Source organism: Molothrus aeneus, chromosome 5 (assembly GCF_037042795.1).
Source record: "Molothrus aeneus isolate 106 chromosome 5, BPBGC_Maene_1.0, whole genome shotgun sequence".
NCBI lineage: Eukaryota > Metazoa > Chordata > Aves > Passeriformes > Icteridae > Molothrus > Molothrus aeneus.
In genome coordinates this window covers 4,723,763-4,743,767 of record NC_089650.1, presented here as the reverse complement: position 1 = coordinate 4,743,767, position 20,005 = coordinate 4,723,763, and the positions used below count along the sequence as shown (strand labels likewise).

The following is a 20,005-nucleotide window of genomic DNA, read 5'->3' as shown; positions in this document are numbered from 1 at the left end:
GGCTAAGCCGGCACAGAGTGGGGTCGGCACTAATTGGAACCAGTCCTGGGGAAGGGGCGGATGGAGCTGCTCCTTTCAGAGCTGCCTTGCAGCCCAGGCAAAGACAAAGCTTATCTGTGCTGTAGGAAATGCCTTGTCCTGATCTTGACAAAGTGTCAAACCAAGCCACGTGTCCCTTCATTTTTTTCTACCTTTCTTTCTCCTACAGAATTCTTGATTCTTCTCCTATTCCCTTTATTCCATGGGCTGGCAAAGCTACTCCCACCCCCTTGTACAAAGGGAGCTTTCCTGAGCTCTTAGGCTGAGGCTTTAAACTCTCTCTCTAGCCTCTTTCTTCCTGAGAACAGGGATGCTTCCCAAACACAGCTCTTCTCCCCAAAAAAAGCCATTTCAAAGCAACTCACTTGTTCATGTAGGCTTGAATTTGGGATGGATTTGATTAATCAGTTTCAACAGGGACCAGTTTAGTGCCCAGTTTGGGTGTGGAAATAAATGGCAGCCACTCACCCCCATGATGGGGCAGACCCTGGGAAAGCTCTGATTCCAGGCAGGCTATGCCACAGCTGGAGGATGATGCAGCTGTAATGGAGCTAAAAGCAGAATTTTGGAAATGCCTAATGGTGAAGGAAAAACCAGAATGTCTTTGGCATGATCAGTGTTTTTTTGGGATTTTCTGGCTTTGGGTTTTGGTGGGATTTTTTTTTGTGGAGAAGGGTGTTGGTTGGTTTTGTGTATTTCTCTAAAAAAAGAAGCATCTTGCAGGTAAAGTTCCCATCTTGAATTTTCTCATTAGTCACCACACTTTAGTGTGGGAGACACCACCTCACAGAAAGGCTGGACTAAGGACATTTGGGATAGCTCAGGAAGACTCAGTTTTTGGCTAAAACAAATTATTTCTAAACGCAGAAATGTTCACTAATAGATATTAGGAAAAACAAATGTACACATAAGTTAAAATATTTTGATTTTTTTTCTTCCCACATTGAGATGAAAAGTGCAACTTCTCCAAGCAGATGGGGATCTCTCAAAGGGTGGGACCCTGCTGTATCTCCTCCAGCACACAGAGCTGCAGTTTTTACTTGGTGGAGAAGTCAGAGGCACAGGAGGGCAAAGCAAAGCCACTGGCCTGGTGGGATGAGAATGTACCTGAACCCCTTGTTCCCACCCATGAGCTTGGTCTGAGGTGCAGCGTTGGTGCCTGGATGTTTATACACTCACAAAACGAGTATTGGAGTCTCCCAGGTGCTAAAATAAAAGTAAACTTGCTCTGGACCATAACAAGACCCCCCAAATGGCAATTCCCAAGGGCCAGCAGCAGAGACAGAGAGGTTTTACTGGAGGAGGTGGGAAGGGGCAGGGGCTGGGGTTTGCCGTGGGCTGGGGCAGCATTTCAGGGCTGCCCCCTCCTCTTCTGTCAGCTCCCGGAAGCCTCATGGCCACTTTTTAAAATTCCTTTCCCAAAGAGGCTGCCAGGGTGGAGGGATCATAAAAAGTTCAGCCCCTTGTCACGAACGCTCCCCATCTTCCGGGGCCGGTGGGCAAAAGTTGTTAGCAATTTCCTCGGGCCATGACCTTTGTTTTGACCATGGCAGAGGAGGATTGCAATCCATCAAAGGCTGCCTGGCCTGGGGAGAGGGCTGAGCATAGAGGGGGGAGCCTTGACCAGGGGCAGGGGGCACAAGGACACGGCTTTGCCCCTCAGGTTTGGTGAGGAGCAGAGGGGGATGCTCAGCTGGAAACTCGAACTTCCCAACGTGGGATCCAGTGAGGGAAACTTCACTGTGCGGGCCACAAGAGAAATTTGAGAGTTTGCTTTCATTTTCTTTCCCAGGAGGGATACTGGATTACAATTTACTGCATCAGCAGAGTGGGGAAAGATGTCCAACAGAGCTTGTGCCTAGAGCCAGCCCTGCAGACCAGGCAGCCACATCAGCACCTAATTCCAGCAGGAGCTTGGGCAAAATGGGAGATGCCAGCAGATTTACAACCTCCCAAGCCCCAGCCCCTATTGATCTCTGGCTTTTCCAGGCTGCATGGGTTTTTGGAAGATCCCATAGGACTGTGTTTTGTTAGGAAAATCAGCGGCAAACTAGAACTACCCCCTGGGAAATGGCTGGCTCCCACAGACACCTGCCTCTCCACTCAAGTTCCCAGGGGGGCAATTCATCCCTGGAGCATCCCTGGTGCTCCCCTGCACCCCGGTGTCCCCTTTGAAGACATAGCTGCATATGAAACAAATCTCCCCTGCGGAAATGCAGCCATGCATACCAGTCTACTCTGCTTTCCTTGGCTGCTTGCCCCTGACTCCCTGCCTCTGATCTCTGTTTCCCTAGGGAAATGCACAGATTCCCTTGGGAAGTTCCTCTGTCAGTTATCCCCCTGATGAGGCCCTTGGAGAACACCTAGGTTTTGGGATCAGCAGGGAGGGTTGCAATGTTTCACTTGTCCCTTTGGGACACCAAGCATGGCTTTGTAACACCCAGACCTTCCTTTCCAGCCCCATCACTGGTAGGACAACCAGGGCAGGTTTTCCCTAGGAAGGAGCTGTGTCCTCACTTCCAGGCACAGCAGAGCATGATATGGAGAAGTGTCCTGCTTATTTCCTTGTTTGACAAGGATCTGTTGAGCATGGGGAGAAGAAGAGAAGGGAAAGAACTTTTCACACTTCAAAGTGAGAACCTTAGGCTGTGTGAGGTCGCTCCTTGGACTGGGAGGCACACGAGTCCCCCAGCAATTTTGCAGAAGGCAAACCAGAGCCTTCTGTAGGAATGATCCTCTGCTCCCATGCCAATTGATAGCCTGTGTAGCTGAATGCCCACCTCCCTTCCCTCTGCATCTGTGTTTTGTCTGCCTGACTCACACCAAGGCCAAACTCTCTCTGTCTGTGTGCAGTGCAGTCAGCAGCGCTGGGGTTTGATGTCTGTGCCATCCCCTCACACCATGATCAGTTGTACACTTTGTACACCAGGTGCTGACCCCAGGCCTGCTGCCATTTAGCCCCTGCCAGCACCAAAACACTAAACACAGCCCTCCCTCCTTGCCATCCTGTGTCCATGCCCATCTCAGAGGCCGTGTCACCTTCTCTGGGCTCACCCATTCTCAGGCCTCACTGAAATCAAAGCCCCAGAAGGTGCTCTCCTTTGCCCAGATCCTGCTCTGCAGCTCTCCCTGCAGCCCAGACACCCCTCCATGCCATGGCCACAGCTCCCCGTGGCTCACAGAGCTTTGAGGGGCACCAAAGTGCTTGCCCTGGGCACAGGCAGGTTTGGGAACAGCGAGGAGCCAGGGCTGGAGCCATGAGTGCCTGCCTTTCCAGCAGGGCTGATGCTGCCTGGGTGCTCTGAAGGAGAGGAGCTGTGGAACATGGGAAAGAGCAGCAGCTTTGGGAGAGCAGCCCCCTGTCCCAGGCACGCCTGGCTCTGGGCCTGCCCCACAGGCGGGTGCCCACGGAGGGAGCAGATGTTCAGGGAGATCAAAGGGGCTGCTCTGCTCTGCTCCTGCATCCTCCTGTTCACGTGTGTGCACACACCCCCTGCGCCTCCCAAGAGACTCCTCATGCTCTCTAGCTTCTCTCCAAGATATTTTCCTTCCCTTCCTTTGTTTGCTTTCCAAACCCCCGTTTCTCCTTTGGCACTCCCAGCAGGGGAAGGCACCCTTTGCTCCCACTAACCATATCCAGCCTCACAGGTTTTCCCCCCTGTTGCCCTGCCTCTGGCACTTGGTGCTGCTTGGGTGGGAGGCACAGGGACCTCCTGTCACCCAGGGGGAGCTGCAGCACCCCTGAACCCCCTACCCACGATGGCTGGGAGCAGCTGAGGGGTGTCAGCTTCCCACAGTGACCAGGAAACCCCCTGGAGACGTCTGCCTTTGCCCCCCGCAAATTCCTGCAGCTCTCTTATCCCTTCATAGTCCTGGGGAGTTTCTCAGCGTCTGCTGAAGTCCTGAGACCCCTGTGGATGCACCAGGTGTGATACAACACCTCTAGCACAGGGTGAAAATGCTTTTCATGCTTTTCACCAACATGGAAAGCCTTTTTGATACATCACAGGTCTCCAAAGTAAGCTGCATGTAGAGGAAAACACTGTTAGGGTGCAAGAGGAGAATACAGTTTGCACTATTAATAGATAAAACATATTAATTTCATATTTATATAATCCTTTTAAAATTTATAGTTTTGTTATGCTTTATAATATAATCAGTACAGTAGTACCTGCATACTATCATTTATACCTGTATATGTAATTTATAAATCAACGTATTTATTTGGGCATATGCCCCTAGTATCTGTTTTTTACTTTTACCAATATGGGTGCACAACCAAAAGGGCTGGCTTAAATTACCAGCTAAAGGTTTGAAATCAAAGCAAAAGGTGACGCCTGAATGCCAGAAATTCAGCAGCATGGACACCTCTTTATGGAGATAAAGTAGCCAAGCTTTGGTGAGCTCCAAGGTTTTGCTCCAAGGGTTTGCCTCTCTCCTCTTTTTCCCCCAGCACAACACAGCCAGAGACCTTCCAGTCACTACATGTAGCTGGTGCTCCAAGAAAAAGGGAAACACAGGATGAAAAATGAATGGTTAGCACAGAGCAATAAAAGCATTCAGATGCAGGGAGATATGGTAGCAATGTATTAAATGGGGAACAGAAAAAAAGCCAGATGGTTGATCCAATTTACTTTACAACTCCAGATGACTTCACAAAGAGGTCACTTGGTGAAACTGAAAGGCAAATGCTTCAGCTTGGATGAAAGCAAACAGCTCATGCCTGCCAACATAACGTGGAGGAGACCAAGGAATGTCCTGCAGCAGAGCAGCACTGACAGAGCTGGAGAAGGAACGTTTTCAAAGGTTTTTAAGAGGTTATCACCTTTAGCCTGCATTGCAGCTGTAGCCACTGTTTGCTGGGATTAACACTTCAAATGCCAGGATTTTAGAGCGTGAGTGATGAACTGCTCATGCTCCTCATCAAGAGCACACAGAACAGCAGCACTTCCTGCCACACAGAGGTGGGATGTGGATGTCTTCAGTGCTAAAATTCTCATATGTCCATTCCTAAAGTCCAGCAACTCAGCAGTACTATCCCACAGAGCCCACCAGTGGTGGCAAGGACACCTGGCAGGTCACCCAGGAAGCAGGTGAAGGGAGCCTCCCAATTCCTGGTGTCCCAGCCCTGACTACAAACAATTCAAAGGGCTTGGAGTTGAGAGCAGAAGCATGGAACTGTATGTGCTTTAACTGCTTTATTTTTTGTGCAGGAGGGGAAAACAATAATAATTTAATTTTTTAGCAGTATTAATTTTCTTGTGCTGCCACCCAAACACTGCTTTGGGATTAACTCTGGCATATTGCTGCTGGAAGTGAGGTTCCTCTCTCCTTCTGCAGCCCTCTGAGGAGAAGCACCAGCCTTTCTCCAGAAGATGTTCCAAAAAGGTTTTGTCTGTGCCCACCTGAGTAAAAGTGGCCTTTGTGGGAAAAGGAGTTACAGTGGCACTGCAGGCAATGGATGAAAGAAGTTTTGCACAAGATAGCTGCCCCTCTCACTACCAGGAATACTTCCATGTGCCCCTGTCTCCCTTTACTTGCGCTCAGTTCTCCAGCTAAGACAGCTGTTCCCCTCTCCTGTCCACTTCCAGCCCCTGTATTTGGGATCTGCAGCCACAGAACATCCCCAAGGTTTGCACTGGGGTGGGGTTTGTGCATCCCTTGGTGTTCAGGCAGTGCACACGTGGGCCAGGGGCTGACTGAGCTCCTGCAAACCCTCTTGGGACACAGGAAGGAAAAACAGCCTCTAGAAATGCTGGGGGGGACCACCCTTGATATTTTCTTTGCATCCTCTCCCAACAGATCAGCCTTGAACTGGCTAAAATAACGTGGTAGCCTTGATTTCCACAGCTTTTGATTCCCAGCATGTACCAAGGGCTGGGAAATGACATTTTTGGCCCATCATCAGCTTGATTTTAACCCGAGAATGCTCCTGTACAGATGTTTTTCTTGCTTTCTCTAAAGCAAAGCCAAAGAAACAGTATGGGATGCTCTGAATGAGATGCCTAGGAAGACAGATTTGGGGTTTCCCAGCCAGCTCTACTTTGGCTGAGAGCAGCAGGAACATCCCAGCCCTGGAAGGGCCTTCTTGTCACGGCCTGTTCCCTGCAAACATGTTTGAGAGGCAGGATGGGGCCCCCACCTGCCTCTCTGAGCTGCCTGTATCAAACAGCACACCCAGCCAAACCACACTGAAGTCTGTCTGGGCTCTTGCTTAGGGCTAAACACCTTTTGCCAAGCTGCTTTGCTGCACTATCAAGCCTTTGCTCTCCACAGTAACAGCTCAGAGTTCACTTAACTAAAGAAAATTTTTTGTTTTGAATTTTCCCCTGGGGTGGTTCACTTTTTTCCCCCATTTTTTCTGTTCCTCCTTCACTGCACTTTCTCTGGAAATGAATAAATGGGTAATTTTCTTTTTACCTCCCCAGCTATTTCAGGCACAGGCTGAAATGTGTGTCCATGGAGGTGGCCCCAGCCTGTGTGTGCTATTTGGCTGTGTAAGGGATGAGCTTACACTTTCCTCTTTTCCAGGAGATGCATATTCTGCTTGCTAACATCAGCAGGTCAGGACAGGGGCATCAACAGGCAAGGTACCATCCTTCTGCCAGCTTCTGGGTGTTTTCTTCCACGCTTTCTCTCTTCTGGACACTTGCATGCACTTCCAGGCATCATTCATACATCCTGATTAATGTTAATATGCCTAGGTGTGAAGACTACCTTCTAAAACAGGGTTTTGATTCAGATGTGCAGGAACATTTCAAATCTTCTGGTGACTACTTAAGTGTCAAGCCTGCTCTTAAATTTTCCACTGCCAACTCTGCAGAACAAGTGCAGTATTATCCATTTCCCTAACTCCTTTTCCATTAGGCTGAACCATCTCACTGTTAATCTGCAGTGCTTGCCTCTCCCATCACAACTTCACAGAGAAGTTTTCCTCATTTAATGCCTCCTTTGTTCTCTGTATTTGTCCAGTTTCTTAAGGTGCTGATCTGGCTTAGGGCTTGTTTACTGTGCCCAACTGGAATATTATGCATGCTTATACAAAGATGAATAAAGATCAATATTCTCATTGATTTGCCCTGGGCATCAGGCTACTTTCAGCAGTACAGCTCAACTTACAAAGCTGTGTTGCAACAATGCTCCAGGAGGAACTCTGAAATTATCCTGAAGTGCTGCTTTTGCTTCACATGTGACTTGCAAAAATCTGTGTACAAACACTGAAGGAAATTTGGATGAAAACATAACAGGGTTGGTAACTACACTAGGTACACCTGGATGGGATAGTCCATTTTCCTCTGCATCTCTAAAAATCTTGGTGATAGTTCCTCTTAGCTGGAATAAAGGACCAGGATGTTCCAGATAATGCCTCAGTCAGCTTTGGGGGAGCTATAGGGGGTACAAACCCCCTAGTCCTGGACTCCAGCTGTGAGGTACATAAATCTGAGACCCTTTCTTAATGACCTGCTTTGAATCACTGCTGTCACTGACTAACATTGAACACATTCCTGGGGACACCCAGGAATTTTTTGATCCAAGTGTAACAAGTTTCTTCCTCTTTCCTGAGAAGGAAGATAACAAAACTAACAGAGAAAAGTAAAAGGTAAATAACTCCAACATCTTCCAGTGTGAGAATCACAGTCAAACACTTAGCTAGTTACTATTTGGCTTTTCAAAAGTATGCAAGACCTGGATTTGTGAAGGTCTTGCTACCTTCATGAAAGAAACAGACCATGAGATCCTGCACAAACAGTCTCATTTTGTCACAGACAAGCATCTGCAGATAGCTCACTGACGAGCTGGATGAAACCATCAGAAAGGACCAGAACACTTCTGCTTCAAGTAGTACTCTTTAAATCCAGAACCAACACAGCTAAGCATGCACATGCAAAGGCTCATCCATCACTACACGTGTGTCACAAAACCAGAGCCCAGTGCTTTGTCAGGAAGCTGGATCAGCAACTGTGACAAAAAGCTGTAACAGGTATCCAAAATCTAGAAAGAGGGGGACTTCAATCCAGACACACTTATTGCCCAGCACAGAAATGTGCTGAAAAGCAAATGAAGAAATAAATGCCATAACCATCTATGTGGAAAACAGGAGCTGGAGCCTAAATGCAGCAGCAAAGAGCAGTAAAACCAAAAAACCCAACCTTGCTAAATAATCTTATTTCCTAAGAGCAAATTTAAAGCATTTCTTCCAGAAACAGATTAAGTAAGCTTGGAATCAGGATTTCCTTAGCAGTCAATCTCCATTTGAGAGGAATGAGACAATAAAAGGCTTATCTAGCATTTAGAGTCTACCTTACATGAAGGCACACACATTAGAGCCTCAGGTTAAAAACACTGCATAAAACCAGTGTTGCTGCAGCTTGGCAAATGCCCTTCATGGCACAATGTAGAATTCCTACAGTTCCTGGTTCACTGCAATCCTTAGAGGAGATGATTTCAAAACATATTTAAGTTGCAATTAATCAGCTGCTATTTTCCATGGAAGAAATCTCAAAATTGAGATTAGGAAGAGTCAGGGTACAGTTTGGATCTCCTGCACAGAAGCAACAGCCTTGTGATGGGAAATGGATTGTGTTTGTTTTATCTAAGCAGCACAGTTGTGTTATTGTAGTTTTCTCCTTTGACAGAAGATAGAGGGAGCAGAACTACTGACCCATTTTTCAGGGAGAATGATGCTCTAGAATCCTGGAGTCCTACTCAAAAGCCTTGCCTGCAATCCAACATTATTCCTGCAAATAGCTTGACACTGCTCCTTGCTCTTGAATTCCAGCTTCACAGAAGAGCTCAGGTAGGAAGTCCTTGCACAAACAATCCCACTTTTCAAAGGTTGCTGGCAATGCCCCAGAGAGAAGTGACAAGGAACTCCATACACACACACGTTTTTATTTTAATAAATAGAGTTTTACAGGCTCAGGCTTTTTTTTTTTTTAATCACATATACAGAACAGGAAATGCCTCACCAAGTAACATGAATTGAACTACTAACCTTGGGAAGGAATACATGCCCTCTAGAACACTGAAGACCATAACTGAAAGGGGATTTGACATCAGCAGCAGAGTAATTTACTTCACAGATCAGATAACTTGAGAGAGACATGGCCAAAGCAAAGAGAGTGACCCTAAATGCACCACTTGTCTTTAGAGAGTCACAACAGTGTAAGGAAAGCCAAGAGCCCAAGTGCCTCCATTCCCTAGTGCCACTTCTGGATGAATATGTATGTCTTCACATCCTTTGAGCAATGCATTCTAACCACAAGTAGAGAGGCTAAGCACAGCAGGTATGCAAAATTATTCGATTGAAGAACAGATACTGGATGACACAGTAATGTTAAATTTCAAGATTTTAAATTAGCAGATGCTTTTGCATCCCCTTCAGTATGGCAGTGGAACAGATCCCACCTTCTCTCATAGAGGTTTAGTCCAAAAACTTCCTGTTGGCATTAGCACCAAAGAGAGCCACTCTGATTTCTGGCATCATCTGAAGAGAAAGAACACATCAGTTATGTGAAATGGGCAATAAAACTGCTGCAGGTTCTTCCTGCAGGCACTCTGGGATACTTAGGTTGGCTTCAAAATTAACAAGTCAGTTCATCTGAGCTTGCTGAAGTCTTTCCCTGATCACACATTGCCTGCTACTCCATAGACTGAAAGCACTGCCTGTACTGCAGCACATGAAAGAGATGCCAGATCTAGGGTTTTTTGCACTTGGGTGTAATAGGTCTCAGCCAAAGTTTGTACTCAAGCTAGCTTCAGTAATTCAAGTTAGCCTCAGCATTTCAGCATCTTGATTGCAGTGCAGTCATAACCAAGGCTTGCAGTATCAAAATCTATAGAATTTTATGCTTAAGCTTAATTCAAAAGGAATCATTCTGGGGAAAGCCATGTTTTTGCTGTAATTTGCTTCTTTCCATTAAAAAATAACTTCCTACTTGTCATTCCCAATGAAATCTGATGCCATGCACTATTGTGACACTTTGGAAACACAAGGATTTCATTATAAGAACTAGTTAATTGTATTTTGTTTACCCAGGTTGTTGGAGAAACTCACCTGCTGAGCTACAAGGTCCAGCCGACTTTCCAGGGTATTAGAAACTTTAATTTTACCATCACTGTTGTAGATTTCAACACCTCCAGCACTAAAGATGGACAACAAAAAAAGAAATTATTCAGTGAAATCCACAGGCCAGGGTCAGAATGTAGCAAACATATCCCAAAACAGCATTTATAGACAAGTCAGATACATGGCTAACATTTCTCTTTTTTTAAAAAACAATCTTTTTGATCATGTCTTAACAGGAATCAGCACAAAGAGATCCAGTGAAGCAGCAGCACAAAGCATCTTTGGAGTTATCAGGGACCACATCTATGTGCAAGGACCTCATTAGCATGTTTTAAATGGAAATGGAGCTTTGCAATTTGTCCCTTCAAAACAGCTTCTGACTCCGTGTTATTAAGACAGCTGTCACCTTTTGGGAAGTGAGGAAAAGAGCTAGAAGTGCTGTTTGTTGGCCCATAGATAAAGATGACAGAATATACACCTTTGTCTATGGTACCTCTATGATACCATATGGAAACAGAGCCTTGCAGACAGAACAGACATAAACCCCATCAAGTGATTATCCTGCAGCACTTCAAGACTCAGTTTGCTTCATCTTCTCTCTCCTTAAAAGACCACTGGTTCAGTTCCTGTGCACAGTTATCCCCTGCTCCAGTACTGTGAATCTGGCTGGAGATTGCACAAAACTTTTCCTCATATTTTTTGGTGGAGACAGTGCTTGTCTGCAGAAAACTGCAGAGGGTGTGTCCGATAAACTCAAATAAATGCCAGTTCCACAAGAACAGCAGCAGCCACTTTGAGGATATTCCACACTTAATTTTCTGACACTTATGTGAGCTGTGGCTTGAAAAGTTGCATTAAGTTAGTGTCCTGTACAAAACAATCCCATTTTCCTTACATATCTTCTGGCAGGAAGCTGTCTTGGTCAATATGAATATCCACATCCCTTTTTATGGCGTTTTTGTAGATGGGAATGCTCTTCTGTACAGCAGTCTAGGACACAAGATAAACCTACAGTTAGCACTGACAAATGCTACTGCAGCACCTGGGTTTGATCATTCAATCACTTGTACTAATAAAATGAAGGGGTTGAGGCCTTTTTTTTTTTAATTAAACAAATGCATTTCAGTTTGGCTCTTCAGCCAAACCCAGTTATTATTCTTAATAATGTAGCCATGTCTAAAGTTTCCAAGGTAATATCCAAGCAGGGAAATGACCCCCAACTTTGGAAGCACATTGTAGCTGCAACAGAAGTGCAACAAGCAAAGCCTGTTTCCATATCAAACAGAGAGGGGGACCCGAGCAGCAAATCCAGCAGGGCACTGTCAAAATATTCCAGGTGTCTCACCTTAACCATGGGGAGATCCTGCTTCCTGCACCGAACAACTAATCTGGGCTCAAGCAGCTGGTAGAATCCCTGCAAGGAATAACCATTATAACCATTTCAGTTGCAGGAAGTCAATGTTTTCTTTGTCACAATTGTTTAACCCCAAGAAAGGAAAGAAGCTGATCAATTTGAAACCCAAGCCCCAACAATATCAGCCTCATTTATTCAGATCTTTGCTCATGAGTTTACCTCATGCAGCCATTCTGAGAGGACAGCACCAATATTTGGGGAAGAGCCCAAATATGGATGATGTTTTTGGAACTCAAGTGCAACTAAACACATGGAATCTCAGGACTGTGGTGCCCAGTTACACATAAGGATCACTGCTGTCTAAGTAGGCAGAGCATGCCACCAAGGCCTTGAAGACATGCAGCAGTCTCAGAAGCCTGTTCTAATAACTCCTGCCTCACAGTTCCTGTGGTTATACCTCAGGCTAGAACAGAATAAAGTGAGTTTAGTTCCAGTTTGAAGGGACCTACAATGATCATCTGGTGCAGCTGTGAGCACAGATCCCTCACTGGATCTAACATAATGAGCCAAGAGAATTGTGGCCAATTTGAAAGAAGAAGAAAGGGTTTTTTTTGACGTAGAGCAACACCAGACCTGAGTGTGAGAAAGAAACAACAGCACTTGGAGGCACAAGCTGAGAAAACTCCACCAAGTGTGACAGGAGAGCTCGTGATGGCTCCTGGGAGCTCACAGCAACAGGACCAGTCTGTGCCAGAAGGAGGCACCAGAGCTCACAGCACTGACCTGGCCAATGCTTTCTGGACTTTCAGCTCTTCATTTCTGGGCTTTGAGGATGTTCTTCTAGGCAAGCAAAACTCTGGTTTCTGCTTTCTGGGCCTGCTTCTGTCACAGGCTCATTCCATACTACAGTAAATTTGTCAAGGTTTATGAAGTCTCAAATGCTGAAAAGGTTTTCAACAGGTATTGACTGACTTAAGGGCTTGGAGGAGCAGCCTCTGACAAAGGAGCACTTGATCCAAATCATCACTACAGAGCTTAATGTGTGCACCCTAAAATGAGTGTGTGCACACCTGCAATTATTCTTACAATGGACCTGCTGCTGGTATCCCAGGTTCTACAGCTCAAAGTAAGCCACAACCTTGTCTGCTCAGGACCCAAGACTCAAAGATAATGAAATGATGTTTAAAACTCAAGGATCACCCAGATCAGCATTTGATGCAGACTCCAATGCAACTGTAACTTTTAGAGGGCTATTTCTTACAAAAGAAACCGAGGGGGCTAGGGGACAATGATCCATTTTTTACAATTTAAATATTTACCTGTAGAACTAGTCCATCCAGCAGTGTCTGGTACCTGGCAGTATCCTTCACCACCTTGGCAAGTCTCTGCTTGGCCTCATTCAGCAAATCCTACATTCAGAAGAAATCAGATCAGCAGAGCCCATCTGTTTGGCATTTGGTTTCATGCCTACCAACTTTCTGTACTTCTATTATAGCTCTCACACCCTGCCAACACGTAAATGTACACTCCAGCTGGTGTTCATCCAAGCTAGACCTCCATCTCTGTGCATGGCACACCATCCCTGCCCAACACTTCCCTTCCTCCTGCCCTGGGCTGACCTCATTCTAACCTGACAATAATTCCTTTTGTGTGAAAAAGGGAGAGCTCAGGAGTTCCATTCAAAAGAATGGTACTTAAAATGTTAACTTAGATAAATTAAATATGTAGTAAATAATTGCTTCATGTAAAATAATGCAGTTGTCCAAATAATTTTTTTTCAGCTTTATGGTTGAGCAAAGAAATCCAATCTATTTTTCCATCAAATAATATTCAGGTTAGGTATTCTTTAATTGTAAGTAAATGCAAATAAAAATTTTAAAGAGAGAGCTTATTTTTAATTTGAAGTAGCTCTCTCGATTATCTTTACTCAGCAAATTAGTATTGGATGGGATTGAACTTTAAAGAAATTTTTAAAGAGTCAACTCAAAGCTCCTAAAACTGAACCATCAGAAATACTTCAGACAGAGAAACTCTCTCCTGTCCTACCTCATGGTGTTTAGAAAAAGAGTGCACAGTAACACAATCAGTATGAAGATATAAAACTATCACAGTTTACTGTCATGGTCAAACCTAGTTATTCTGTCCTCCCTAGAGAAACACTGCATTTCTGGAACTGCTCGTCTCTCATGAAAGAAGCCAAAGATCTGATACGGAAAGAAAGAGTGAGCAGCATGTGACTTTAAATGTCTTAAAATGAGGAAGACTGTTTAGAATTACTCAGAAGCATGAGGTTGAGTCAACAAATGAATGAGGAAGAGATTACCCAGCAGAGACTAACACAACAGAGTTAGCCCTTGAGCAATCCACCTTCCTCCTCTCTGGGAATACAATCTAAAGTTTGAAACTCATTTTAAAGAATCAATAAACTAGTGATTTTCTTCTGCTAACTCTTCTTTTTCATGGTAGCATCAACCTAAACATTTATCCCATCTTTTATTTTTGACTTCCACGGGCCTCTCAAGCTTTTCCAACAGCTCAACAGCCCCATCTAGCAGAACATGGAACACCCAAACTATCTCTGAGGTGGGAGAGCACAGCAAAGGTGCTCAGTGAGCAGAATGGGCACACACTGCCCGTGGTGAGAGATACACACAGGAAACCCAAACAAGCCTGAATGCAGCCTGTTCTGATGAATGATTACTCACTCTCTGTGTCAACACACACAATGGTCACCAGAACAAGAAGCAAAACTTTTCATGGCCTATGGGCCATTGAAGGACACGAAAACTCCCACTGAGTGGTGTTTTAAGCCTCCTTGATTATGCCATGCTGGGTTTTTTATATAAACACTGCTTCAGGCAAACAGAATTTCAAAGTTCTACCAACTGTGTAAGAGAGAGTTGCTGCTCTTTAAGGAAACAAGCTACTGTGCAAATGACAGATACAACACTGCCTGCAACGCTCCTGGCAGACCAATGTACTTCCCTAAAACAGCAGGTAATGGAAACTGAAAATACGAAGATAGCAAAGCTGGACTAAACCCTCAAGGCCTTTTCAGAGCAGCTTGGAAAGCCATTTTTCTATGTCGAAGCAAACATCACTCTATCAAAAATCCTATTTTCTGTAGAGAACAGTTCCATTTCCTAACTTATGGCAGAGATAGAGACTGTGTGTCTGCTTCAGAGATACTCACTGCAATAAGGTCATCCCTTGCCTTGAGGACCTTCAGCCTTGCTTGATTCATCAAGTTGGACATCTGACTGCAAGTTGCATGATAAAGTTGAATCAATCCATCAGCCTTTGACAGAAGAACTGTAACATTTGCATTTAAAGGTAACAATTCTACAACACTTAAAGCCAAGGTCCGTTCACCTGTCTGAATCTGTTTCTGGACTTGCACAAAATATTAAACTGCAGAAGCCCTTCCTTGGTGACCCAGCCAAACTAAACCCAACATGATCATTTGTCCCAGGGTAACAGACCAGGGTAAAGTTCTAGATGTTAATTACATAAAGAAATGGGAAGGATTCTTTCATCACACTGTTATACTATTGTAGCTCAGCTCTGATCATTTCTCCCCCCAAAAAACCAAACTCATAATTATAACTAAATATGTTTAAACACAGAGGAGTGTTTACAGGGCCAGAGAATTTTGTATAAAATGAATAACAAAATTCAAACTCAGGCTCTGAGGTCAGCTGTCTAGCCCAAGCAACTTACATTTTCTTTTGCTGTTCAATTTGCTTCTCCTTCTTTTCATAATACTCCATGATTTTCAGCCTCTGTGTCTGAACAAGGCGACCCTTCTCAATGTTGAATTCTTCTTCTGCCTACAGTAAAAATTAAACAACTGAAGTGGAAATTGATTCCTTGGGCTGAAAAAAACAGAACCAAAATGTAACAGAGCACATTCACAGACAGGATAGGATGATACAATCTATGGTTCCAACCCTTCATCTCTTTAAGTAATTCTTACACAAGGAGGGTTGACAGCACAGCTTTTAATTTATTTTTGTAAAGCCTCACAAGACAGAATGTAAAAAACATGGATAATTGTCCTACTTATATCTGAAAATCCAATCTCAGCTTCCTAATTCTGTCTGCAGATCTTCAGGAATACATGCTTTAGTACTGATTAAATATTTGTGTAAACCTAAATGTTTAAGGGAGATTAAATATTATCAGCAACATGTATGCTGAGTCCAATACCAGCAAGGCATTTCACTAGTGCAGATTGCTGGGGCTGAAAAGCACCATTAATCCTTCTTCAGTAAACATCTATACTCTAACACCAGGTTAATATTAAACCCAGTCTCTTGTGGCTTAAGCTAAGTGAAGCATTCAGCAAGTAATTCAACTCCTGCCTTAAATACTAATTTAGTGGGGGAAGGTGTTCTACTCAATCCAGTTGAGTCACGTTACCTCTCAGCTCTCCTGATTGCTCAAAAAAAGGGTTGAACTTTGTTATGAATATATTTATATTCAAGAACCACCAAAACATTGACCAAAACCAGCTCTGAGTCATTTTCATTTGTCAAAAGCTAAGAAATGCTATCTTTGTTTGGTACATTTTTGCTATGTAGTAACTAAACAAAAAACAGCTGTAGCTTACAAAGGTTTCTAGTTCTCTCTGAAACTTTCAGAGCAGGATGTGGGAGGCAGTTTTCCTTTTGCACTTACTGACAGTGAACTTCCATTTTTACCTTTGCATCTATTTCTTCAGCCTTTTCATTGGCTTCCTGCTCGATGAAAGCCATCATGTGCTTGATCTGTAACATGAGAGAGGAAAGAAAATGTTTTCTGTAGGAAAGGACATTGACCAGAGGAAGTAGGTGTATATATCTACTCATCTGTACATCCTCCATATCCATTTACTATTTCATACAAGAGTTTTGCAAGGAAATGTCATTAAGCGTACACAAGAGCCAGTTAATCTTGACATATATTACAAGAAAACCATTTTCCCCAATAATTCTACATAATGCTGTTTCACTAGCTGCCATTAGAAGAATGTACTTCAGGTATGCAACCATAAAAAAACCCAAAACAAACCAACCAACCCCAAAGTAAATTTGTATAAACGCGAGTCTATTTTTGGGTATAAATGCAAAGGTATTTTTGTTCTTAATTAATGAGCCCAACTTTTTCACCCTTGGGATTATTAAATAAACCTCCCAGATTTCAAAAATCCTCAGACAGCAAAATGAGTCTGTTTGTTACGACATTTCCATGAAACATAAAGATTACATAGATGGCATCTCAATGAACCTGGGTCTTCAAGAGGTGCACAGTGAAGCAAAGCAAAGTGCCACTGACCACTCTGGTCAGATCTGTACAGCCACAAGCTCCTTGGAACACCAGAGACATTTCTCTTGGGAAACTGTAATAAATTCTGTAAAAACCTATAAGGTCACTTTGGAGGGGCTGGGGAAGGAGACAGCAGCAGCAATGCTCTGTGACCCAGACCACACCAAGAATGTCACATGCTGCTTCAGAGCCCCACAGGAACCAAGAAGTTCTACTTGAAAAACATTTCTGAAGCCATCTCAAAGCACTACAAAGCCCAGGTCCAGCAGCTGAGAGAGCAGGAAAGCAATCAGACCCAGTTCTGTTCATCCATCACATGCCTCTCTGTGAGCAGACCTCAGTTCAGGTTCCCATTTGGGGCAGACTGGAAGGACTCATTCCCAACCAAACTGCAACTGGGATGAGGCACAGACACTTCCATGGCCAGATGGAGCAGACCCTAAAAACTACTGCTTGCACTTAGCAATGAGACATATTTTGCAGAAAATTCAGTCTGAATAAACTCATACAAAAGCCTCTATTTATAGAATATTTATAGTTAAAATGTTTTAAAGAGATTAGAAAGGTGCCAAGGTGAAAAGTGAGCCAATGTGCAGCACTAAGCCCATAGAGATGAAAAAACAGAAGTGAAGAAACAAGTGGAAGATTTTAAACCCATGTTAGCACAGTGGAAGAAGTGAACAGTAACATCTACATCCTCAAAATCAAATCAGCAGGTTTTCTTTTAATTTGTGTCTGCAAAGACTCTCAAGTGCTTGTCCACCTACCCTGCATTTCAGAAAGGACAAGAGAGGCATTTGAAATAAGGATATAATTTTGCTGAATAGCCTATTGTTGAAGAAGACTTGAGAACTTAGCAGCCTTTATGTGACTGAGTCACTTCCTCCAGGGTAGTCGGGTTTCTGAATTTTGGAAAAGCACTTTTAACAGTTCTGGGTGTTCAGGAAACATCAGAGGTGTGTAAAGAAAAGGAATGAGATGGAAGCAAGCTAATATGGAATGCACTTCTCCGAGACTGATAAGACTGAACAGTGTTACTTCCTTCAAAAGCTGCTGTACTCAAATCCCCTTTTGCTTTTTCTAGAAATGAAGAGAGATCCAAAGTGAGATTTTCACATCTAAAATAGGATTAGTTTTAATAACAGTGACAAAAAAGTATTTTGAAATGAGAGACTTATTTTAAGGCAGTATTTCCTATAGAAAGGAAGAAGGGGTTTTCCTGTCAGGAGCAGTGTGATCACCCTTTCCAAGGGAAGTTGTAGATGTTAGATGGGCTTCAGAAGTGACCAGATGGAGCAATGTATTAAATACCTTTGACAGAACAACAAAGCAAGTCTGACAGTGGAAAAAGTCTCAATCAGAGATGAGTTTCAGAGTGACAATCATTAGAAGTGTGGTGGCAAGGAGGACCTGCTGGTAAGTTCCTACCAGACTGATCCACATGCAGGATTGCCAGCCATCAGCACTGTCCAGTTAACAGGATCATCCTGGACTCAGGTGTGTAAAACACTGACAGGAATGTGCAGATGTGGAATGCCATCAGTATTACATGTTTGACACATCACCAGAGCCTGAACTGACCTTTGAAGTTCGGGTCCATTGTGGCTGAGCAAGACCACCCTAATGTCAGCTTTATTTTTATTATCATAAAAGAGGCAGGGGAAAAAAAAACCAAAACACACGAGCTTTGCAGATAAAAGGAATACAATGTAATGTTACACTTCTCCTTCTGGAGAAAGGCAACCTACCAATTTTACTTTCATTGTGATGCTTCCTTGCCAAGAGACTATGTTTACTGAATGAGAAAGTGAGACACGAGTACTTGTGATGCAGAGGACGAAGGGAACTCGCCTGATCTGCTCATCACCTGCAGAAACTCCCCAGACCAGCGCTGACTGGATCTCCAGGGCCTTTGACACCACACACCAACCCCAACCCAGCTGAAAGCAGTTTTTTTAGCTGAGGACAGTGTTTACTGTCAACAGGGAGAGGGTGTCCTGCCTCTGGAGGGGTGTGCACAGCCAGACTTCAGGGCTGGAAGTTTCCATTGCAAGCCAGCCCCTACTCTGCTTAGGATGTAGAGCTGAAAAGGGCATTCAGGAATCCTGAGCAGCCCACCCACATGCGAAGGTACAGCTAACTGCAGGTAACACAGCTACAAGCCGAAAAGAGATGGGAAATCCTTAGGGAACCATAGAATCATTATGGTTGGAACAGACCTCTGGGATTACCCAGTCCAACCATCAACCATAACCTTTAATACACTAAACCACTTCAGATCCAGACACCTCCAAGGATGCTGATTCCATCACCTCCCTGAGCAACTCATTCCAATGCCTGACCACCCTAACAGCAAAGTATTTTTTTCAATATCTGATGTGAATCTCCCCTGTCTCAGTTTAAGACTGCTTTCCCTGGTTCTCCCTTCTGCAGGAAGAAGAGACTGGCCCTCATCTCTAAGCATCCACCCCAGCAGCCTGTAAAACACAGTGCTCATCTGAGGCTCTGCATTTACCCGTCCTGAGGTGCAATTAACCCCTGCAGACAGCACACAGCCTGCTCGGGAACCCTCTCGTCACAACCTGGCCTATCACGGCACCAAAACGCCTCAAGGAAGTTCCCGTGGGGCCCATCCACCCCGGCAGGGGAAAAATCGCCTTGTCAGCAGACTCCTCTATCCAAGCCAGGATCCTTCCCCTCCACCGATCTTCCGTTCCCAGAGCAGCAGGCCCGGTAGGGCAGCAGGCCCGGGCCAAGCGCTGCGCTGAGGGCCCGGCGCCGCCAGCCCCGCTCGCCGCGGCCCCTCAGGGGCTCCGCTCGGGCCGGGCCGCGCGGCCCTACCTGCTTCTGCACGTCCGCATCGCTGAGCGCCATGGTGGTGACAAGGACGGTGACAGGGGCGGTGACAGTGACAATGACAGTGACGGTGGCAGTGGCGGTGGCAGCCGCAGGCCCTGCAGACGCGGCCGGTGCCGTCGCTGGCCGCGAGCGGAGTCAGATCCGGTTCGGGTCACGGCCGGGGCGGGGGCGCCACACGCCCCGCCCACCGCGCATCCGGACCAATAGGAACTCGACGAACAAATGACGTAACACCGCCATATATGGTGGTCGCGTCGCTGTCGCTGTCACTGTCCCGGTGTCATTTACCGGGAGTTAAAGCTGCAGCAGACAGCGCTGAAACGCGGGACGAGCTCGCCTGCCAGCCCCCAAAGCCGCTTTATGTTGGCAGCAGGGAG

At 45.0% G+C, this 20,005-nt stretch overlaps 1 protein-coding gene across 1 annotated transcript; it reads right to left on the bottom strand.

Moving 5' to 3' along the window:
• Positions 1-8,911: 8,911 nt before the first annotated feature.
• Positions 8,912-19,792, bottom strand: ATP6V1E1 (ATPase H+ transporting V1 subunit E1). The gene is made up of 9 exons (XM_066549724.1): positions 19,611-19,792; positions 16,166-16,231; positions 15,183-15,292; positions 14,656-14,722; positions 12,782-12,871; positions 11,454-11,522; positions 11,004-11,098; positions 10,097-10,184; positions 8,912-9,526 (listed from the first exon to the last, which is right to left on the bottom strand). Exons 1-9 carry the CDS (start codon positions 19,641-19,643, stop codon positions 9,464-9,466), a joined length of 681 nt encoding a protein of 226 aa, XP_066405821.1. The 5' UTR covers positions 19,644-19,792; the 3' UTR covers positions 8,912-9,463.
• Between the last annotated feature and the right edge of the window lie 213 nt (positions 19,793-20,005).